The 24,772-nt window shown below is 38.1% G+C and overlaps 1 protein-coding gene across 1 annotated transcript in view; it reads right to left on the bottom strand.

Moving 5' to 3' along the window:
• Nucleotides 1-24,772, bottom strand: part of ube2f (ubiquitin-conjugating enzyme E2F (putative)) — a 51,408-nt gene that overhangs the window by 17,254 nt on the left and 9,382 nt on the right. Inside the window, exons 4-9 of the mRNA XM_061918462.1 lie at nt 24,066-24,131; nt 17,089-17,156; nt 15,805-15,875; nt 9,290-9,347; nt 8,602-8,634; nt 1,907-1,969 (exon numbers count right to left, since the gene is read on the bottom strand). Coding sequence (XP_061774446.1) covers nt 1,907-1,969; nt 8,602-8,634; nt 9,290-9,347; nt 15,805-15,875; nt 17,089-17,156; nt 24,066-24,131 — 359 coding nt within the window. The remainder of the gene's footprint in view (nt 1-1,906; nt 1,970-8,601; nt 8,635-9,289; nt 9,348-15,804; nt 15,876-17,088; nt 17,157-24,065; nt 24,132-24,772) is intronic.

Raw genomic sequence — 24,772 nt, 5'->3', positions numbered from 1 at the left:
ATTAAATACCTGCATTTGTTTACATGTTAGCAGCATAATTAACTATATTTAGGCCAACACACTTTAACTAAATCTATAGCCTATGTCAGGGGTAGGGAAACTATGGCTCTAGAGCCAGATGTGGCTCTTTTGATGACCGCATCTGGCTCTCAGATAAATCTTTGCTGAAGTTGCTTAACACGATAAGTAATTAATAATTCCGCTGGTATTCACAGTGTTAAAAACAACGTTCAAAATATAAAACATTCTCATGCATTTCAATCCATCCATCCGTTTCTATCCCACCTGTACAAGAAGTCGCATTAATGGTCAAAAGTATTTTATTTATTATTGGTTACCTTCAGAATAACAATGTTATTAAAAAGAATAAGAAATGCACGCATTAAGTTGTTGTAAATAGGGAAAGTCCAAATAAAAGAGGAGGCGTAGAATTCTCTTGTCAGAGCGTGGGAAGACACTGTACAAGGGTACAGGTTTACGCGTTTCTCCTCATTGAGCTAAATTGAATCCAGTCTCTCTTTAATTCCTTGCTTCTTGTACTGTTTAATAGCTGCCATCAGTGTTTGAACCTGACAGTTGCATTCAGTGTTAAAAATATTATATGGCTCTCAAGGAAATACATTTTAAAATATTTGGCTTTCATGGCTCTCTCAGCCAAAAAAGTTCCTGACCCCTGGCCTATGTTAAGCATCGTTCTACATACATGGATATCTTACAAAATCACTTTTGCTTTGTGTGTGAGTTATCTAATTGTACAAGATGAAATAACTTCATATCTTTCACTATTGTTATTCTCTCTTCCTGGCTTATACAATCATGGCCTCCTCGTTTTCATTTTAAGCAGTTGGTTGGCTTATTTGCTGATCAAAGGCGACCAAAAGTCATGAAGAGGAAACATCCATCCATCCATTTTTTCCTGCTTATTCCCTTTGGGGTCGCTGGTGCCTATCTCAGCTACAATCGGGCGCAAGTTGGGGTACACCCTGGACATGTCTCCACCTCACCGCAGGGCCAAAACAGATAGACAACATTCACACTCACATTCACACACTAGGGCCAATTTAGTGTTGCCAATCAACCTATCCCCAGGTGCATGTCTTTGGAAGTGGGAGGAAGCCGGAGTACCCGGAGGGAACCCACGCATTCACAGGGAGGAGATTCAAACTCCACACAGAAAGATCCCGAGCCCGGGATTGAACTGAAGACTACTCAGGACCTTCGTATTGTGAGGCAGACGCACTAACCCCTCTGCCACTGTAAAGCCCTAAAGAGGAAACATTTATATTTTATCTTACAATGGCCAATATTATTGTAATTATTTCTCTACGCAAAGGTGTTGTAAAACAGGAAAAAATATTGACCTCAACCCCTAAAAAAATACTTGTTTTTTTTCTTATTCATTTTTTATTTGTTAGCCACATAACTGTATCTTCTGCAAAATGCTAATGATCAATAACGAGAGGCCACTTGTATGTAAGAAAGGCATATTTGATCTTGAGATCTGACCTTTTTTTTTTAACCTAGATATTTCAGCCCCGTTATGGTACAATTCACTTGCTCTATTATACTGCAGTGGCTGTGCTGTCCAGCAGGGTATGCGATGTCAATCTAAAATATGGAACAATAGTGGAGTTTTTTTGCAGACAGGCCAAAAAGTAAATTGAAAGAGATGCGGCCCACCATGAATTCTCCTGAGTACCATAATTACCAGCCCTGGCGGAGAGAACACATATTTCTGGCCTAACACTTTTTTTCTGGTTTCGTGAAAAACGGAACAGAAAAACAGTGTAGTTTGGTGAAGGATATTTCAAAACTAGAAAATAACAAATGCGCTCTACTAATGTGTTATTCTTTCCATTAAATCTCCTTGGTTGTTTGGAAAAAACAAAAAGTAGCACAAACCCACCTTGTCTCTCAGATGATGTTCTGCCGCATCAATGTTTAACGGATCATCAAAATTCAACAAGTCCTGCAGGATACAAGGTAGAGCACATAAAGAAAAAGTATGTTTTTAAAACAAGACATACAGGCAATAAAAACCAACAACAGGTATTGCTAGGTAGGTTTTCAAAATAGGCCTCATTACTAGAATTGTATCAATATATATCAAGTTACACATTTAATCAATATCAATAAAAAATGTGTTCGATAAAATTTGTATCTCCTATGTTGGAAGAAACTGGAAGTTGCAAAGCAAGGTTGGTTGCATTAATCAAGGCACTCGCTCTGTGGTAACCAAGAAACCCGGAAGTAATTATTGATAAGAGTTACATAGTAAGAGTCAGTCAGGTAACAGTGTCAACTATTAAGGCCCTGTCTACAGTAAGCCGGAAAACTCCTTAAACAAATAATTATTTAGCCTAAGCCCTGTGTCAGCCACACTAAACCATCGTTTAAAGGCCTACTGAAACCCACTACCACTGACCACGCAGTCTGATAGTTTATATATCAATGATGAAATATTAACATCGCAACACATGCCAATACGGCCGGTTTAGTTTACTAAATTACAATTTAAAATTTCCCGCGGAGTTTCTTGTTGAAAACGTCGCGGAATGATAACGCGTATGATGATGCGTGCGCGTGACGTCTCGGGTTGTAGCGAACATATTAGCCGAGCACCACTTACGGTTAAAAGTAGTCTCTTTTCATCGCATAATTACACAGTAATTTTGGACATCTGTGTTGCTGAATCTTTTGCAATTTGTTCAATTAATAATGGAGACTATAAATAAGAATGCTGTTGGTGGAAAGCGGTGGATTGCAGCTGCCTTTTGCACCGAAACACAGCCAGTGTTTCTTTGTTTGTTATGAAGCTTTAACAGAGCAGTCAAGCGAACATGTTTCTCTACATCAACCGGCAAGTTTTTGGATGGGAAAATTGTGATATTAAGTCGGCTCTTACCGGAGACTTCAGAGGATTATGGGACCTCATCCTGCAGCTCAAAAAGGCAGCTGTGATCTTAACTCCTCCGCTTCTCTGAAAGACACTAGCGTTCACCGCAGCCATCCGTCTTTCAGGTATGACTTTACAATCTCACTAAAACACTATTAAAACAATAAGCAGATAAGGGATCTTCCAGAATTATCCTAGTAAATGTGTCTAATTACATCTGAAACGCTGCCTGCCGCCACCTGGAGCCGTCGCCTTTTTTTTTTTTTTTCTAGTACTTCACTCTAAACGTCCTCATCCACGAATCTTTCATCCTCGCTCAAATTAACAGGGAAATTGTCACTTTCTGAGTCCGAATAGCTGTAGCTACTGTTGGCTATGATTGTAAACAATGTGAGGATGTGAGGAGCCCTACAACCCGTGACATCACGCGCACATCGTCTGCTACTTCCGGTAAAGGCATGGCTTTTTTATTAGCGACCAAAAGTGGCAAACTTTATTGTCGATGTCCTCTACTAAATCCTTTCAGCCAAAATATGGTAATATCGCGAAATGATCAAGTATGACACATAGAATGGACCTGCTATCCCCGTTTAAATAAGAAAATCTCATTTCAGTAGGCCTTTAAGGTTCCCCTCCTCGGATAATTTTTTGCACGGGTAAGTGCGCCGTGTATTTCTTGAATCCCCGGCTCTCAGCTTTGTATGGACTCATTGATGGTTGACAAAATGAGTTCGGACAGTAAGTGACGCCAGAAAGACCGCGCCCCACACAGGAAGAGACGTCAGAAAGAACGCGCCACAGCCAGCTTCATAAAAAGCTGAATCGTATCGCACGGTTGCAGCTATTTTGGATACAACACATATCTCAGACGGCAATACAGCAGTCAAGCGACGGTTTTGGATAAGGCCTGGAAGAACAGCAGCCTGGTGGGATATGTTTGTCAATGAGTGTGTTGTGCCACAGGAACGGCAAGAGAACTTTCGAATGTCCAGGTGAGCTGTGATTCTACTTAGCGAAAAACTGTGTCCATTTGTCAAAGGGGAGACAGCGAGAATGTGGGCTCCTGTGGACGAAGGAGTACTACGAAAAACAGCGAATGCATTTGGACATGCAAAGCAGACCAACAGTTATGTATGTCAAGCGATTACCCAATTGGCTCCAGCGACCCCCCGCGACCCCAAAAAGGACAAGCGGTAGGAAATGGATGGATGGATGGATGGTTATGTAGTCCATAACTATCGTGAAGCCATAGTGGTCGCGGCAGTCAAGTACGACCGCCAATTTCAGCCAACAAGCACAGTGTCCTGACCAGATATCCAGATCCCTTATTCGATTGTTGTAAAATGTTCTTTATCACATTGTTTACTTTCACACGTCCATTAAAGATATGATGGCTCAGGTGTGATTCACTACAATAGTGTTAGTCTAACAGCAGCTAATATTGAGGCAGGAAAAGTTTATGGTTAAAAAAAAAACGTGGCAATAGGTGACATTGAAACACAGGGTAAGAATACAATTCCAGGTCAGAGACAACAATGACGTGCACATTTTTTTTCGCCAGCAGACGGAGGGAGTAGGGGGTCTTAAACGGTGGTATTGTGTGTGTGTGTGGACAAGGATAAGGCTTAGTGTAGAAGGGGCCTAAGTTTGGTTGGGCCATCTTATCGTTTCACGGTTGATTCTTCGTATGGAGTGAGAAGGGAAACTAAAAATGAGTGCTGCAGAGAACAAATAAATAGTCAATAAAACAGGAAAAGTAACCTCGAGTATGGCAGTTTTTGAAACCACCTGAGCACTCAGCCGTGAGCACAGCCGTAACTTCCAGGCACTGAATCAGCAAAAAATAGTTCCTCTCAGGTTTCTCTATGTTTACATTTTCATATTTAACACTATTTTGTTACACTTTAAATGATAAATGGGTTGTACTTGTATAGCGCTTTTCTACCTTCTAGGTACTCAAAGCGCTTTGACATTACTTCCACATTTACCCATTCACACACACATTCACACACTGATGGAGGGAGCTGCCATGTAAGGCGCCAACCAGCACCCATCAGGAGCAAGGGTGAAGTGTCTTGCTCAGGACACAACGGACGTGACAAAGTTGGTACTAGGTGGGAATTGAACCAGGGACCCTCGGGTTGCACACGGCCACTCTCCCACTGCGCCACGATTAATCTTTTTTTTTTTTCACACATTCCTTATTTTTGAACCTTAATCTTAAGAGGTTATATTTACATGTTCAATGTGATTTTAGAATTTTGTTTACATTCATCGTTTTCCAAAGTTGTGTTGACATTTCCTTTCCTTTCTGCCTTGATAGTTGAGGGGCTTATAATCAGAGAAAAGTAATATATCAATATTATATATATATATATATATGTATATATATATATATATGTATATATATATATATGTATATATATATATATATACATATATATATATGCGTGTATATATATGTGTATATACATATATGCGTGTATATATATATGTGTATCTACATATATGCATGTATGTGTATATATATATATATATATATATATACACATACATGCATATATGTAGATACACATATATATATACACGCATATATGTATATACACATATATATACACGCATATATATATATGTGTATATATATGTATATATATATATATATATATATACACACACACACACACATATATATATATATACACACACACACACATATATATATATATACACACACACACACACACACATATATATATTTATATACACACGCATATATGTATATACACATATACATATACACGCATATATATATATACACACACACACACACACACACACACACACACACACACACACACATACATACATACATATATATATATATATATACACACGCATATATATATATATACACACACACATACATACATACATATATATACATACATATATATATATACATACATATACATATATATATATATATATATATATATATATATATATATATATATATATATATATAAATTAAAAAAATATATATACACAGTATATATTAATCAGGGCTGTCATTGGTAACACGATAACATGTTAACTACAATTTCCTTGAACGGCGATAATATTTTTAATGTGTGGTTAATGTTTTTGATCCTCGGCCCATTCCGTAGCTTGGGGAAACGTGTAATGGTGTCCAGTTACTGTTAAGCCACACGTTTGAAAATAGCTAGCAGAATTGCACAAAGAAGAGGGGACCTTATAGAAATTTCAGGTCCAAAGCCATTGACATTATTGGAGAGAGGAGGAGCTTCACGCCGGTGTTTAAATGGCAGTTAAGTGCATTTATAACATAAAATATAGATTGTTACTCGAACTGCTTTAGTAAGATACAATACAAGCTCAGCAGAAACAAAGTCGGTAGAGTGAAAGTCTAAAATCACTTTTATCAAAGATTTTCATCAAGTCTTTTCTTATTCCAATCACAAACGTCTGGTTGGCGGCTTCGCAGTAATAGCGTTAGCGCTACACTTCACATCCAGTCTAACCAATAAAAAAACGAAAAATCAATACACATTACAATAAGGCTATTCTGTGTTATTCTGTAATATATCTACCTAAATAAAAGTGTTCTGGCAGATTTAAATTAAGTGTATTGTAATTGCAGCGGCAATATTAAGGAGGAAGATTGTCTTTGAACAATTTTTTCTTCTTTGCCACCACTGAGACTAGATTTAACACTGCAGGTATGCCTGTCACTGCCCTCTGCAGCCCACATTGGGTAATTACAGTTCACTACACAATATTAACATTGCTATGATGTATTCTTTTACAACCTGTTCAGATTGACAGTTCGCAGTTACAGAATGTTAACAGGCTGAATGTTGCGTTTTATCAATAAGAAGGTAGAGAATGTTAAAAAAATTGTCATGGCGAGATATGAATACCATTAACTTGTATGACATGTAAAGTACAGTTTTTTTGATTGATACTTTTATTAGTAGATTGCACAGTACAGTACATATTCCGTACAATTGACCACTAAATGGTAACACCCGAATAAGTTTTTCAACTTGTTTAAGTCGGGGTCCACGTTAATCAATTCATGGTATTCAGAATATTCAGAATATCAGAAAGATTTATTCAGGTAGAAAAAAACATCACCTAACATATTTGACAATCAAGGCATAATCGTAACAACCCACATTTTGTGTTATGAATGCGTGAAACTGCTATCTAATCATGGAAGCATAGCTCCTCTCCTCTAAATGCAAGTGCCCCTAAAGCAGGGATACAAATTAAAAAATACGCACTGCAGGTAATTTTTTTATTGTCTTTAAAAACGTGTTTATATAATTTTTGTGTCAAAAAGCATAATGTTTACAAACATCTCATTAAAGCACTTTAATTGTCAATTCATGGTATCAAATAAAAACTTTTAAAATATCCGTGTGGAGTACACTTATTTTTTTGCAATGATTGTGAGGAATTTTGAGTTAACTATGAACAATGCGATTGATCACAATTAAATAATCAAATTTTTTGACAGCCCTAATAAAATATTATTAAACTATTATTTTTTGGTCCTTAATTTCAAATGAAAAATATCAATATGTATCGATATCTACCGGTATGTATAACATGATACAGTTTTCAGCCATATCGCCCATCCCTCGGTTTCACCATTAAAAGTTCCTAGGATTTTTTTTAACTACTGTATATGTTAACATAATACACTTGCACAATGAAAAACAAAACATCAAACAACTCAACAAACAGCATGTTTTATTTTGGGGAGTGATAAAGACCTTTGTTTTTGTTATGTTTAAGCATCACTGATAAGTGCTTTGTTGACCACACGACATATGAAGATAGTTCGAAAAAAATACAGTTTTACATTTTAAGAGGCTATGTGATCATTTTAAATTATTTTGAGGCAAGTGTAATGAATTTAAATTCAAACTAAAGAAGTGCAGAAGGAAGATTTAGCACAAGGTGACACAAGGCTGGTGAAACATTTCCACCAGCCCAAAATGTAATTTCCTTTTGGTTGTTTATACTGTGTGTCGCCAACATCTCAAGGTCCCCACCATAATGACGAAGATTATTTCCCCCATGTCAAAATTGATAGGCCCATTACAGCTGTAGAGTGATAGGCAGTGACTCTTTTGCCTCAAATACGCCTTGACGAATATCACTGGTGTGACCTAAATACAGGGACAACTTGAATTTTGCGGCTCAACATGCTGATGGGGAAAACTCATCAAGCAACTAAACTTAATAATTAACAAACCTTTAAGTTACTTATTCGGGACGCATTTTACTGAACATATACTATAGCACACATTTTGATCAGGTGATCATTGAGTGATTCCTAGAGTCCTCGTTAGTGTGCAATGGTTTGTGTTTTGGTAACTGATGTCTATCAAATGTTCTCACTCATTTACAGTATACTGTATGTAAACATATAACAATGTTTGGGAATGTACCTGTACCGTGAATGAGAGTAATGTTGCCAATAATTAGCTACATGTATCATTAACTTAGCTCATTTAAGCTCACAATGACCATTTTTGACCAGTTTCAAGACACATGGGAAAATAGGATAAGTTGGGTGCTAAATTGCTTCCCAATCACTTCCAAGTGTAAAGATACATTACATTTTGAGGACAATGGAAAAAACATCCGAATGCATAAACAAAAAAACTTACGGTGAACAACGAGTTCAATCCCCAGACCACATCCTAAAAACAAAAACAGAAAATTATCACAAATTAAAGTATTTGATATTTACTGTAGATTTATGTGTATATGCTGGATATACACCATGTCACAGACAAAATACAATACATCCAAACCAAATTAAAGTAAGTTCATCTCAGATGAAAATAGTATCTAAAAAATGCTCGCTTTGATCATCTTACATGTTGTCAAATGGTAGAACACAAAATGGGAAAAAGATTAAAGAACAGGATATATATACAATTGTAAATATTGAAAAAGTATCAATTAAATTTGCATGAGATGGAAGATTATGATGCAAACAATCATCATGTTTAAGTCATGCATGTAATAATGCATATAACTCTTTAAATTAAATGTGTTCTTTTTTTGTATATAGTGGTGTATTTTGTTTGGTGATTTTAATACCTTGTGGGAAAGGAGAGATGAAAAAGTGGAAGTGGACCATATTCAAATTTCACATAAGTGCGCAACGACAGAAGTCCGATTGGGACAGCACTGAACTATCAAATTCCACAACCTCATAAGCTAAATATGCAGTGTACTTACTATATATATTGAAGTGTAAGAATGGAAAGGCTTGAATTGAGACACAGCCTTTGATCCGTTAGTGATGCATCACAGTAACAGTTTCTGACTTCTACATAATTTATTTACCTTTAACGTTCTGGTGGGAGCCCATCCTGTTCCATCGATAGAATGTTCACGCAATAGGCTGCAGAAAAAGAAACAGCACCCCTCATTTGTGCATAATATTTTATGCCGATTCTGGTATTGACACCAAAACCACTTTTAATCAATTATGTAATATTTTGCTTTTGAATCTGAAAAAACATTTTAGACAAAAACATTTTAGGGACGCTATCACATTTACCATACTTCTGCTTTATCAGCTCTTGGCATGTTTTTACTTGAATGTATGAAATACTAAAATCAAGTCAATTCCAAATGTCGTGGAAATAATGATTTGATCCTCTTGTTGATTTTGTAATTGTACCCCCTTAGAAAAACACATGAACAGTCCCATTGTTTATGGTACCTTTTTTACAAGACAGTGGAGCAGGATGACAAAAAAAAATCAAGAAAAACAAACAGGAAAGTAAGAATTTAATCATTAAGTAGAACATGACTTAATACTTGGTGGAGAAACTTTGGGGTAATCAACGTAACCTTGGTTCTTTGATAACAGGGTGAGCGGGGGTGCCAATGACACATCTGTAACGATGACAGACAGGTGGTGCAGTGCCCATAGTACGCAACTCCTTAGAACACAGCAGACCCATACCTATAAATCGTTTAAGACGGTTTCTAACCGTGCATGCAAGGAGGACATTAAAAGTTAAACACCTCACGCTGCTATCAAAGAATCAAAGTAATGTTGAGTAACCCAAAACTATTTATCTAATATCATTCAGTGTTTCACTATCAGAAATATGGCCATCTAATAGATTGCAGCCAAAATGCTAAGCTCTCACAGTCTAATGCTGTGAAGCTCACATATGTGATAAAACCTCTGTATCCAGCATTCCGTGCGCAATGGACGATCCAGACACATCTTGACGATAAAACTTCCCAAACGTGTGAGGTGTATCCCAACTTGTAGCCACAAAGATGTCCTGTATAGAAACCCTCCAAACACAGCCCACAATGCAGCCACACCTCTTGTGGAATGCGCTCTCAAACCTGGAAAGGGCTGCAACCCTAAAAGAATAGGCCAGTGAAATTTGGCCTCCACAATCCAGTGAGACAGCCTCAGTCTGGCTTTCCTCTATAAAGTGTGGTCCATGACCTATAAGGATGATCCACTCTTCTGAACTCTGCTTTTCTTGTAACATACTCATGCAATACCCTCACAGCAAGTTAGGCTTCTGCTCCTCCATTGTTGAAAATGGAAGAGGATGAAAAACCCCTCAACTCCACAGTGGAACACCTATAAGATGACTCCACAACCTTGGGCACAAAAGCAGGGTTAGGCCGCATACAAACCCTTGTCAGCCCCAAACCAAATTGTAAACAAGCTGGGCTAATTGTGAAAGCCTGCACACTTTGTTGTAGTCAAAGCGAACAGCAACACTGTCTTCAAAGAAACACATTTGATTTCCACAGCATCAATTGACTAAAATGGATAAATGGGTTGTACTTGTATAGCGCTTTTCTACCTACAAGGTACTCAAAGCGCTTTGACACTACTTCCACATTTACCCATTCACACACACATTCACACACGGATGGAGGGAGCTGCCATGCAAGGCGCTAACCAGCACCCATCAGGAGCAAGGGTGAAGTGTCTTGCTCAGGACACAACGGACGTGACGAGGGTGGTACTAGGTGGGGATTGAACCAGGGACCCTCGGGTGATGTGAAAGGGCCTCCATCACTACAAACCGATTCCATGGGGGACCAAGGACCAAGAAACCATGAGTTTTTTACATTCCCTCTTCATAAAATTGCATACCAAAGTGGAATGCCCAACCGGTTTATCGCCAATGCTCACATGGCAAACAGAGATGCCCTGATTGTGGAAAAAGCCTTCCCTCTTTCCACCAAATCCTCCAGGACACATACCAGGTCCACCGCTGAGCACTGAAAGGAAACCATTCCTCAAAAACATGCTACTTAAAGGAGCGAGGACACTCTTAATGGTGTAACTTACTTGATTAGGCTAAACTGTTAAATTCCACCTTTCACAGGCTGGGATATTTTAATTAATCATCGTTCACAGTTAGGAGTAAACGGTTCACATTAAGCTAAGTTTTAGCTGGATATTCAGTCGTTACCTCTCTCTTTATTTGAAATTTCAGGTCTCATCACGCACCATGCAGTGGTGTGGTGTCCAGTAGGGACATTAGGGCAAAGAGAGATGGTCTGCTCTCAGAAATTGATCAAATACATTTTGCCATGACAACATTCTCACAGTTCTCTGCAGTTTCAGTTAATCTATCAGTTGGTTGGCATGGGGTCACATCCAAAGGATGGATGGACCAGCAATACATTTATGGAATTGCTCCTCAACAGACCCAAATCAAAATAATATTACTTCAAAGTCAGTGTGGCAGCGGGGATGGTGTAGTCATATTCACCGCTTTTCATTCTCGAAGCAGAGCAAGTGAAGTTGATGCCACAGAAGTGAATTGTGGTTTCATTTGACAATGTGTCTTTTTAATCAGCAGAACATTGCGGGCACTGCAGGAACCTAATCCATGCTAACAAAATGTGTAATCAATAGTTTTGTGGTATGGCGTCCAAGCTCCCTTGAGATAATTATGACAAGAGCATAATAGAATGGAGCTATGTTATTGTACAAAATTGAAATGCAAACCTTGCCAGTGACATTATAATAAAACAAAATAACATAGAACATTTTAAACCACAATAAAAAAAAAAGTAATGCATAATTTTAAATTTGGAACAAACTTTTGCACCAGGTAATTGCAACAAAAACATATAAGTCACAAAGATGTATTCCACATCTTGTGTGTTAAGCGAAGAAAAAATGAAAATATGAAGCGCCAAAGACTAATGTTGCCCAACTGCCTTGTTAGTCTTCATATTACTAATGGTGTTGTATACATTTTGTAAACTGGGTGGTGCGACCTTGTCCTCCTTCATGGGCTGTTGGTCCACATGGTCAAGGGCCTCAATCTCGGGCATGGTGTCCCTATTCAGCAGCTCCTCAAAATGTTTTTCTCCATACAGATCTGCATTGAGGTCTCCAAGCAGGATAAGCTTGTCCTTCTTAGCTTCCTGTGTTAGGATGTTATTCCTGGCAGCTTATTTTACCTTGTCCAATGAGTCAATAATTTAGGCATAGGCTCTAACAACAGTAGCCTTCGGCCATCTGAAAACATCAGGTAAATTGTCATCAGTCTACACTGGAAGTTTGGAGAAGTGGTTAATGAGAATGTTTTTATATTGGGGGCTCCTGGGTTCCTCATTAAATTTTCCATTTCAGAAAGAACCGTGTACCAGCTTTTTCGTCCTTCAAACTGCCATTCGCTTGCCAGTCTGGTTTCAGAGTGGAGCAGCATCAATCTGAAACCTTCACAGCTCCCTTGCAATGATGGGAATCCGCCATTGAGCGCTGTGTTTATTTGTCCATTAAAATCCACACATTCCATGTTCCAAAGTACATTGTTTTCTGTTTCTGACCGTTGAACTGTGATCCTTCTGGCTGCGGTATCCCAGACAGGAGTCTTCATGGAAATCTCTTTTTGGAACACCTTTTCTAGCCTCTCCCCCTACTTGGGTGAGATTTTTGGATTCTAAATAGGACTGCTATCTCCTGGGTGAAGCTGTCAAGAAGCTTTTCCTATCTAATTCAAGAGAATAGTGACTGATTCAAACACCTACCGCCTGTCTGCCAGTGTGTGGTTAGTAGCTGCCTGACTTCACCCCCCTGATCACCACCAGGACTTTTTTTCAAGGTGTTCGACATAACCATTTAAAACAGGAGGGGAATTTTTTAATGTGGGGGGACCAATGCACGGTCAGCCTCCTTGGTAACAAATAAGTCAGGATCTAATGCATAGAGGTATTCACTATGTACACTGTACCCGCTTAAGAAACTTATGCAATGGGCTCCTTTTTTCACCCCTCTGTAAAGGAGGCTAGCCAGCGGCGGTATATTAAAGCAGGGAGAAGCAAAATGAAGTGGCATGCATTAACTACAAGCACTACCACTCCAGCACTACTGCACTGAATGCATCACACACCCTGTGTAAAACACACCCGATAAACAAATACACAAAACGTACAACAAAAAAGGGCACCGAAAGAACGAGCCCCTGCATTAGAAATAACCAGCTCCTACTGTAATTCTGGACTGATCGCCCACTTTCCTCAGAAACATCCTTACTCCATGGAAAAGCTGCATCAATATACATATATTAAAGATGCATCAACAATCGATTTTTAATCGAATCATAGCTCTTGAATCGTAATCAAATCGTGAGGTGGCCAAATAATCACATCTCTAGAGAACAACTGATCTGCTGACATCCAGCCTGCAGTCTCCCGTGTTATTCCTTCTTGTCTCAAATAAATACATGTTTATTTGTTCAAAACATTTTACACAAGACTGATTTGTTAACATATACCAGTAGAAAGTGTGATTAGCCGCTAAACTCTGACAAAAAAAAAAGACAGCGCCATTAAGACATTAAGACTACTTGGTTTGAAGAAACACAAGAAGGTAGGAATTGTAAGATAATGTATTATTTTTACCTTGTTGTAGCATGTGCACAATAACTTCAAAGAACACCGACACGTGACATGGAATTACAGTGTATAAATGAGGGTAAATGCAGCTTTTTTGATGCGCCATTGTGCGCCACACAAGGTCTCCACTTGCAGACATACTCAGAAAATGGGTTATTAAGGTGTATTGGGAACAAACTTTGCACCAAAACATATCTAATACCTACAATATACACCAATGTTTTATAACCCTAGGGCCCCAAACGTCCCCAAGAAAGCCGCCAAAAAAATATCGGTTTCTCAGCTATGGTCCTATGGGCCGCAGTACATAGTTGTAATACACCTTAACACCGCTTGTGGCAGTGATGACAATATCAAACACAAGAAGTCTGAGGCAAAAGTCATAGATAAGTTTCTTAGGTGCAAAATTATGACTGAAGTGGTGAGGCTGTATTTTTAATTTCACTTTAATATTATTTACAGTTTATATATATATATATATATATATATATATATATAAATACACCGTATTTACTTGAATTGCCGCCGGGGCGCTAATTAATTTAAAACCTCTTCTTACTCCTGCGCTTACCAAAGGCATGCGGTAAAAGTAAGCATGCGTTAATTATTTTAAAACCTCTTCTCACTCCGGCACTCACCAAAGGCATGCGGTAAAAGTAAGCATGCGCTAATTATTTTAAAACCTCTTCTCACTCCGGCACTTACCAAAGGCATGCAGTAAAAATTTGAGTGTGATGTAAGCTTGGACCTTAAATCATACTGAATAGCTCTTAATCTTCTTCCCTTTATGCGATTTCAAATTACCGGTATTGAAATCAGCCTCCTCCATTTTGAAAATGATAAATAAATAATAAATGGGTTGTACTTGTATGGCGCTTTTCTACCTTCAAGGTACTCAAAGCGCTTTGACATTACTTCCACATTTACCCATTCACACACACATTCACACACTGATGGAGGGAGCTGCCATGCAAGGCGCCAACCAGCACCCATCGGAGCAAGGGTGAAGTGTCTTGCTCAGGACACAACGGACGTGACGAGGTTGGTTCTAGGTGGGATTTGAACCAGTGACCCTCGGGTTGCGCACGTCCACTCTCCCACTGCGCCACGCCGTCCCTATATACATATACATACATACATATATATATATATATATATATATATATATATATATATATATATAGTATATGTATATATATATATGTATATATATATATATACACATATATACATATATACATACACAGCCGTACCTAGGCCTAATGTGTATGTGGTAAATGAATATTAACCTTTATGATTAACACATGGTTTCATATAATTTGACAAGGTTGTTAACGTGTTATACTGCAAGTAAGATGACTAATAGCGTTAACATTTGAATGGGCCTCAGGCTCGAGGTCAACATGGTTAAGAGGACCTGATATACATCACACGAAAGTGTGTTACATGTATACTGTAATCATTATAGATCCCCTATATTCATCATTTTCGTCAAATTAATGAACTAATTAAATTGATATTATGTTTAACTTGCATGTCACAAAATTCCATAAAAATAAAAATGAAGTGTTTTTTTTAAAAGAATCATTTCAGGCACATTTTAAGGACTTTAAAGAACCAGCACCATTTCAAAAGTACTGATTTGGCCTCAGTGTAAATTCAAATGTAAACAAGCCTATCTTGAAAGGCTCTACATGACTCAAATCCCTTATTATTGCTAATGGAATAATTTTTTTCCACTTAAATACAAATAATATATGACCTTTAAATATTTTTTTTTTCAGGATGGTTTGCTGATTATGTGTCTCTATTAAAGTAAACCTGCCATAATCATTAAGGACTGTTGATGTCGGGGGTATGCCTGCTGATTTTTTACGACTATTTATGATAAACTTACAAAATCAGCAGGGTTTCAAATTATTATTTCCCCCACTGTATGATGCTGAATGTCCTACCTCAGGCAGATCTCTCCACTCTCAGTGATATTTGGATGCCATATTCTAGTCAGACATCTCACTTTTGGAGGCTGGAGAAGAAAAGACAAAACAACAAACTTTAGAGATTGGAAAAATGTGTTGATTAAATAACCATAATGGAATACTAAATGAACCCAAACGCCTGAATGAGGCATGAAATCTATATGATATTTTTCAAAAAACAAATGACACATTTATAGTGATAAAAAAGTAGAATTGCGTTTTTAATAAATTGACGATCTTACACTGTGCAAAATCTTTATCAGTGCAAAATGCAAACATTTAATACAGTGCATCCGGAAAGTATTCACAGCACTTTACCTTTTCCACATTTCATATTACGTTACAGATTTACTCAAAAAGGGAATAAATTCATTTTTGTCTGCAAATTATACACACATATACCATGATGACAATGTGATAAAGTAGTTTTAGAAATGTTTGCAAATGTATTAAAAACAAAAAAGTAAGAAATCCCATGTATGTAAGTATTCAAAACCTTTGCTCACTGTTAATTGTTGATGGACCTTTGGCAAAAAATACAACCTCAAGTCTTTTTGTCTGGGGCGGCATAGCTCGGTTGGTAGAGTGGCCGTGTCAGCAACTTGAGGGTTGCAGGTTCGATTCCCGCTTGTGCCATCCTAGTCACTGCTGTTGTGTCCTTGAGCAAGACGCTTTACCCACCTGCTCCCAGTGCCACCCACACTGGTTTAAATGTAACTTAGATATTGGGTTTCACTATGTAAAGCGCTTTGAGTCACTTGAGAAAAGCGCTATATAAATATACTTCACTTCACTTTTGAATACAATGCCACAAAATTGTCAACACCTATTTTTGGGTGGTTTCACATATTCCTCTTTGCAGCACATCTCAAGCTCCATCAGATTGGATTGGAAGTGTCAGTGCACAGCCATTTTCAGATCTCTCCAGAGATGTTCAATCGGACTCAAGTCTGGGCTCTGACTGGGATACTAAAGGACATGTACAGAGTTGGCCTGAAAACATTCTTTTGATATCTTGGCTCTGTGCTCAGGGTCGTTGTTGAGTTATTTCAACACATTTTCAAAACTTTTTCACACTGTCATTATGGGTTATTGTGTGTATAATTTTAAGACAAAAATTAATGTATTCCATTTTGGAATAAGGCTGTAACATAAAGAAATGTGGAACAGGTAAAGAGCTGTGAATACTTTCAAGATACACTGTCATTTTAAACGGCACTTGAGGATTCTCAGCAGTGTATATGATAGGTTAACACTCACCACCATGTTATAAGCTTCTGGAACATCTATTTCAAACTGAAACATCCCACTTTGGTAGTAACCTTCATCTGGATATGGAAACAAAGAAAAATCATTGTAAATATAAAACACTGACAAATACATGTTTCTGTGCAATTTTGCAATTAAACATTTTTCAATAGGGCAGTGGCCAATTTGAGGCGGTTGGGTGAGTGAACTATAATACTAGACGTGATCACCCCTTAAGTAAACTCCAAAAAGCCCTAAAGTGGTGTTACAATACCAGAAAAAGGCTACAGTTTGTTGAGGAGGGATAAAGGGATAACTTTACAGAGGATAATCTGAAGATATATTTAATACGATTAAAACATTAACAGTACGTGGATGATGTTGTACAAATAAATTGAACAGCACAATGCGCATTTATAATGATAAAGTACACAACAAATGAGGGGGAAACAATCTGCAAACGTATCTGTATTAGCAGAGATTTAATTGACCCAATGCAGTAGCAGGGAAACCAAAATCCTGTGGTGAATGTAGAATAGTCTCAGTGGAGTTAGAGGACTAATTTGTGACTTGCCTTAGTAGTTTTGACATCCCCCTAGCTTTTCTTATTTTGAATTTAATTGGGTTTCAATTGTGATGAGTAGCACCTTTTGAATTCAGACATTTTTACACTGACATTCACAATATAGTGTCACAATTACAACGCTTTATAACAAAACAGATACTGTACATACAATTAATTCATACCATACATATATATTTATATACATAAATATACATATATGTATACATATATACATAAATATACACATACATATAAATATATGTATTTATATACATATAAATATATATACATATATATATACATACATACTGTACACACATGCATACATATGTGTGTGTGTGTGTGTATATATACACATATATATATATATACATATATATATATTATAAATATATATATATATACATATATATATTATAAATATATATATATATATATATATATATATATATATATATATATATATATATATAGTACAGGCCAAAAGTTTGGACACACCTTCTCCTCAATGAAAGCGTTTTAATTTTTGTCATGACTATTTACATTGTAGATTGTCACTGAAGGCATTAAAACTATGAATGAACACATGTGGAGTTATTTACTTAAAAGGTGAAATAACTGAAAACATGTTTGTATTCTCTTTTCCTCAAAATAGCCACCCTTTGTTCTGATTTAGTTCTTTGCACACTCTTGGCATTCTTAAGATGAGCTTCAAGCACACCCGTGAAGTGAAAACAATTTCAGGTGATTTCCTCTTGAAGCTCATCGAGACAATGCCAATATTGTGCCAAAAAGTAATTAGAGCAAAGGGTGGCTATTTTAAAGAACGTGTTTTCAGTTATTTACCCTTTTTTTGTTAAGCACATAACTCAAAATGTGTTCATTCATAGTTTTGATGCCTTCTGTGACAATCTACAATGTAAATAGTCATGCAAATAAAGAAAACGCATTGAATGAGAAGGTGTGTCCAAACTTTTGGCCTGTACTGTATGTCAAAAGGTTTTATTTAAAAACATGTTTATTGTTAAAAGATTAAGAACAAGAAAGAATATAAAGCAACTGTTAAAAAGAGGTAGAGCGATAGACAAACTACACAGAGAGCATCACAGGACTAACATCTGCAGTTAGTGGTCATAAATAAATCATTTATATCTGCAGTCTGTGAGGACTTCTGTGTGAGGCTGCACTCCAACACACACATTTCTGTGTAGCTCTGAGTAGTCTGGGTAGGGCTGAATTCTGACTAAAACAGTCAGATAAAAGCAATTGACGGTTTCTTTCTATCAAACAAAACACTGCTACAACAACAGCACTGTATTCATTCATGAAGGTAAATTAAATGCAATGGCTGTGTCATTAAACCTGTTACTGCGCCCTCAAGGTCCTCTATAAATATTATTCACCAGTTGAAATACTACGCCAATAAAAATTTTTAATTATCTGTAGCTTTGTTGTTGTGCAATCAATAACCAAAAGACACTAGAAGCCACTTCACAAAGACCGTCAAACAACAGTATATTGAAAATGAAAAATGTGTCTTTATGTCAAGAACATGTTTGCACCAAGTAAGGGAAGAAAAACAAACAGAACTAGATGTTTCAATCCCTTTTGCAAGTAGGAACAATCTTAACGGTAGCAGTCGGTGTGAAGTGGTGAAAGGGAGGGTAAGTATATCATTGGGGTCATCGGGTGGGCACCCTGATTCATCGACGTTTCGTTGATTGAAGCCCACGACGTCTCCCGAGGGCTCAAAGGTGTACCCAGCGTTCAGGTACACCCACCATGCCATACCCTCCATATCCTGTTGGACTCTGCATGGCAGGGACGTCCTTTTCCCTGAGTCAGCCTTAAGCTTGACTGCATACCATTGTCTCTATTTTAATGCCCAGTTTGGATCCTTATGCTTAATCCATAGCCAGTTGCTGCTTTTTTTGGCAGCACTTGACATGGACATGATAGCCTGTTGGAGGGAGCGACCCTCCACCCCCATTTTTCTCAACAGACTGATGGTAGATGTGGCAACAAATCCCCTGCATCCCACATCTACTGGGAAAATACTGGTCTTCCAGCCGTTCTGGGACACTTCAGCTGCCAGGTCAGAATATTTTTTTTTCTCTCGTAAACCTCTTCAATCCCTTCTTCCTATGGTACTGTCAGCTCCACGACATAAGCCACCTTTGATGTTGGAGACCACAGGACCATGTCTGGCCGCAGTGTTGTACCCGTCCAAAGGCAAAACCTAGTAACTCAATTCTAGCTGATTTTGAGAAAACAAAGGAAAACCAATCTATCTTGATGCTGTCTTACAAAGATCTACAAAGTCATCAAACGTATAGATATTTTCTTGAGCTTTCCTTTTCTTGCCGATTGAGCCATGGATTGAATCTGCTCTCATGTACGTGTTCCCTTTCTCCAGATATTTTATCACAATCTCGGGTGGGCCCCATTCTGCGTTTGCACATTGGGCAAGAGCCGTGTACAGCGTCCAGTTTTTATTTTGACCTCCACAGTTATCTGCCCAAAAGAGTATGCAAGGGGAAGAATCAAGAACAATACATTTAATGGAGGTGCTTGCAACGTCCTGGGCCAATCTTCCAAATATCCCCTCGTGCCATAATATCACATAATCGGCCCCCATTCGTGCAAATGTCTCATTAAAGACAACAAGGCGACTGACAACGAAGCTCCGATTGGTCCCTTGAGATACCAGGTTTTTCTGTTGTATCTACGCGGTTATGTGGTAGTTGCTAGGTCCTGCCATGCGTGTAACAGCTTACTTACGGAACAAATTACAATATCGCATACACTAATGTAAAGCATTTCACCTAGGAACTCCAAAATTATTATCAGCTCAGTTTTGACCAAAATTGAGTTACTAGGTTTTGCCTTTGGACGGGAGATTACTTCTGGGGGAAACACAAGCTTTTTATCAAGGTCTACTTCTAATTTCCAATTTTGAGCCGACTGCAAGATGCTTGCATTATTTGGTGTTGTTTGATGCTCTTGATGTTGGCCAACTGGTACAAAATGTGTGAAGTGGACCTTTCCTGTTTGTGGGAGATTGTTTGTGGTGGTTTGCCTCTGTTCCAGTGTTGATGAGAGCTCTCGGAGTACTTGGTTATGCCGCCAAGTATAGCGTCCTTGGGTGAGACTTATAGTACACCCTGATAGGATATGCTTTAGAGATGCAGGTACTTGACACAGGGAACAGGTTGGATCTTCTCCCTACCAGGTTTTCAGATTTAGGGGGGACGGTAGCAGCTCGTCCGTGGCTCTGATTATGAAACTCAGCCGTGCTCCCTCCATTTGCCAGATGTCATACCAGTTGAGCTTTTTCTTCTACAGGCTTTCCCAGTTGGTCCATCTCCCCTGCTTGGCCATTGAGACAACTTTAACGTGTCGCTCTCCCTCCTCCTGTCTCCTGACTTCCTCTACTACTAGCTGTCTCTTCTGACCTGATGTTGCTTTGTGTCATAGGGGAGCTTTTGGGATGAGGCCGAGCCCTGCTCTTCCATGCTGTAGTTGCCCAACCACATCTCTGAATTGAAGAGCAGACTTCTGATGGAATCCACTTCCTTCCCGCTGCTACTCGGGGGGGCCGCTGTTCCAATGACTGAGTAAGGAGTGGACGGAGTAATGTCTTCTTATGCCCTCGCTGTTAAGGAGCATTGTTTGATGAATGAAAAACTGAATTAGTCATTGTGCCTCCTTCTTGTGGGAATTGTGTTCACGAAGCATAGTGCCAATACTGTTACAAGGCAACTAATTAACATGTTTTCCTTTAACACATGTTAATTTTATTGATAAAGTTGGGGTAAACAGCAAAGTGTGTGCGTGCGTGCGAGAGAGAGAGAGAGAGAGAGAGAGAGAGAGAGAGAGAGAGAGAGAGAGAGAGAGAGAGAGAGAATGTGTGAAACAGTTTTAAAAGAAAAAGCAAGTCTGGGAACTCATCAGGTTCATTTAACAAAAAATGACAGCAGCCCTTTGCTGTAATTGCTGATCTTTCCTTTTCAGCACTGATTTTGCTTACAAAGGCCTTTGTGATACTAAGCTGGAGGTACTGCAGTTATTCCAGAGACAGGGAGATCGATGACTCACACTTATGCCACACAAAACACATATACTTGTTGTGTGTGTGTGTGTGTGTGCATAGATACAGTCCACATAAGTGAGTTGTTTTTACTGTTGTGTAACTTGTAGTGAATAAATTGATGTATGTACTTCTTTAAAAAAAAAAAGGTATTTACATTTTTAATTGCGTATGGACAGGAGGATGGGCTGGCATAAAAAAAGGACAGGATTTGCTTTGAGGCTGGTTTTGATGACACAGCACCTTAATCTTTTGGCATATTTATTTGGCCTACGGTTCTAATATCAAAGGGGAACTGCAGTTTTATGATCATTCCCATTCCTTATGTAAAACAGGAACACAAACATTTTTCTTTTTTTATGCATCCTAAGTCGTTAACTACAGCAAGTACAAGGTGGCTAATAAGGCAGCTAATTGGAGTAAACTATTGTGCCCAAAAAGCCGCCAATAATATTCCGTTTACATCTCGTGACCTGAATATTGACCGAATATTAGCGATATTGTTATTATAAGCGCTAACACAGACCAACTATTTTTAGCGGCGCCGTGATCACAGAGAGTTAACTAGCTTATGCTGCTATATTAACATATTGAGCCGGTTAGCAGCTGCATCGCCTCTGAGTTGTACAAAAAGTTAATTCCAGATTATAAATCATGCCGTTTACCTTGATAGAAGAAGGATGTGGCCATAAACCGAGAAGTTGGTAAACTTTAACATCCAATTTAGACCCGGCGATAGCAAGAAAGACACCAATATGACACTTGTTTGCATCACTTTTTAAAAAAAAAAAACTTCAGTGAGGATTTTTAATAATTCTTCATCGAAACAGCAAACATTGTACAGTAACTGATTGTTTTATTATGTTCATAGTTTGTATATATTGTTCAGTTCTTAGCAATACTGCTGCATGATGCTTAGTGTTTCACTAAAAGTTAAAGTTAAAGTACCAATGATTGTCACACACATACCAGATGTGGCGAAATTATTGAACCATCACCCTTGATCACCCCCTGGGAGGCGAGGGGAGCAGTGGGCAGCAGCGGTGCCGCGCCCGGGAATCATTTATGGTGATTTAACCCCCAATTCCAACCCTTAATGCTGAGTCCCACGCAGGGAGGTAATGGGTCCCATTTTTATAGTCTTTGGTATGACTCGGCCGGGATTTGAACTCACGACCTACCGATCTCAGGGCGGACACTCTAACCACTAAAAGCTAGATCTGTTAAGCACACAGCTTCTAAAACTTGTAGATAATCCTACTTATATTCAGGCTCAAAAATACAAGGTTCTGGATCATCATTTGTCCCGAAGTAGACTTTGTTAGCTTTCATGAAGTCTGTCATAATTAGTGATGTTGTTGTAACGTTGTGATACATCCCTGAAATTGTAGCACCAGAATATGCTTAAAATGAGCAGAATACGTAAATACTTTATATGATTATTATGAATGTGCCTGTTACTACATTACATATAGAATGAGTGTATATAAAACGGTGATGGAGGTTTTGGGGTGTTTTTAGAGGGCTTCATATGCAGAATACAGCGACTCCTATTGGCTTCATTTTTAGCTGACTTTTGCTAAAGTTTATTTACGAGTTAGAATGCATAAAAAAGAAAAATGTGTGCTTTTCTTACATAAGGATTGTCAATGATGGACAAAATTAAAAAAACCAACATTACAATAAGGTTAAAGTTGCAAAAAAGCTTGTAAATGCAAAATACATTCAAACTTGTAGTTGACCACAGGAGACATGTGGAGCAGAAACTGGATGATAAGAGAGCCTACAAAGGTTTGATTCCACACCAGTGCATTTGATTTGTACAACATTCGACAGCTAAAGCTTGGAAAATTGCTGACCAAGCAGAAAAAACTGTCTGCGATCACTAAACAAACATTAAAAGCACATGTGAAAACATAGTCACCGGCCAAAATAAAAACAATCGCCAACAGTCACCATCACACACAATACCCGTATTACCCCACAGACACACATACATACATTCATATACATATATATACACATACACATGCTGTACACACCGAGACGAGAGCTGCCCACCAAGTTGAGGAGCTCATAAAAACTAAATAGCATGCAATGCTGATGACTGACTAGTCAGAGCACATCTTCAGTGGAACGAACATCTGTCTTAGGTCGAACAGAGAGCACTATATAATCATTTCTGATTCTGATTCTTACTCCTGTACTTTAGTTTTGTATATGACAAGAAATTAAACACCAATTTATCGGCAAAGTGATTGAGCTTAACATTGTTTTGTTTTTTTGTGATACAAAAAATGTCCAGGACAGACAGACAAATGGGAATTCTCTTACCAGGAGACACTGCCAACTGAAAATGGTGCAGCTTGTCCTCGTCTGGGAAATTGGCTGTGCATGTACCTACAATTAAAAACAGGAGGGTGTTGAAACAGCGAAAACATTGGATTTTTGGGCCAAAATTATAATACAAACGTCTGTAACATAACTCAAAAACAAACTCTTGAGTACTGTGTAAAAGTTTAAAAAAGCCTTGTAAAAAAACGTCTGAACTCAAATGCCACACCACACTGCCCCCTGCTGATTAATAACATTTACTGCATAAAACGACCTTAGATGTACATTGTCACCCTTCTGGTGATCAGTAAGAGTGTATAATAGATCAGTACATATTACAACATTGTGTACTTATTGACATGTGAGGAATGCAGTGAAGAACGTGCAGAGGGAAAGAGGGAGGATGCAAGTCGCTCCACATAAATACTACATGCAGTTCGCTCTGCCCTAATGTTTCGGCTGGTTTCTAAGCTACTACTGGTACTACTACTAGTACCACTACTACCTTGCCAGTATTATGGGTACCGTGCACGTCTAATCCGGTATGGTACCAATTCCCAATACCTGGGAATCGACACCAGTAGTAAACAGTACCAATTTTCGGTACTTTTGTCTGTGTTAATAAATATTACTTGTTTTTGATAACACAATCTCATTTGTATTGCCAATTTAAAGATCAGATGATTATAAATGACTGTTGTCCAGCT

The sequence above is a fragment of the Nerophis ophidion genome, linkage group LG13, assembly GCF_033978795.1.
Source record: "Nerophis ophidion isolate RoL-2023_Sa linkage group LG13, RoL_Noph_v1.0, whole genome shotgun sequence".
Taxonomy (NCBI): Eukaryota; Metazoa; Chordata; class Actinopteri; order Syngnathiformes; family Syngnathidae; genus Nerophis; species Nerophis ophidion.
Note: the sequence above shows the minus strand (reverse complement) of the source record. Positions and strands in the feature narration are given on the sequence as shown.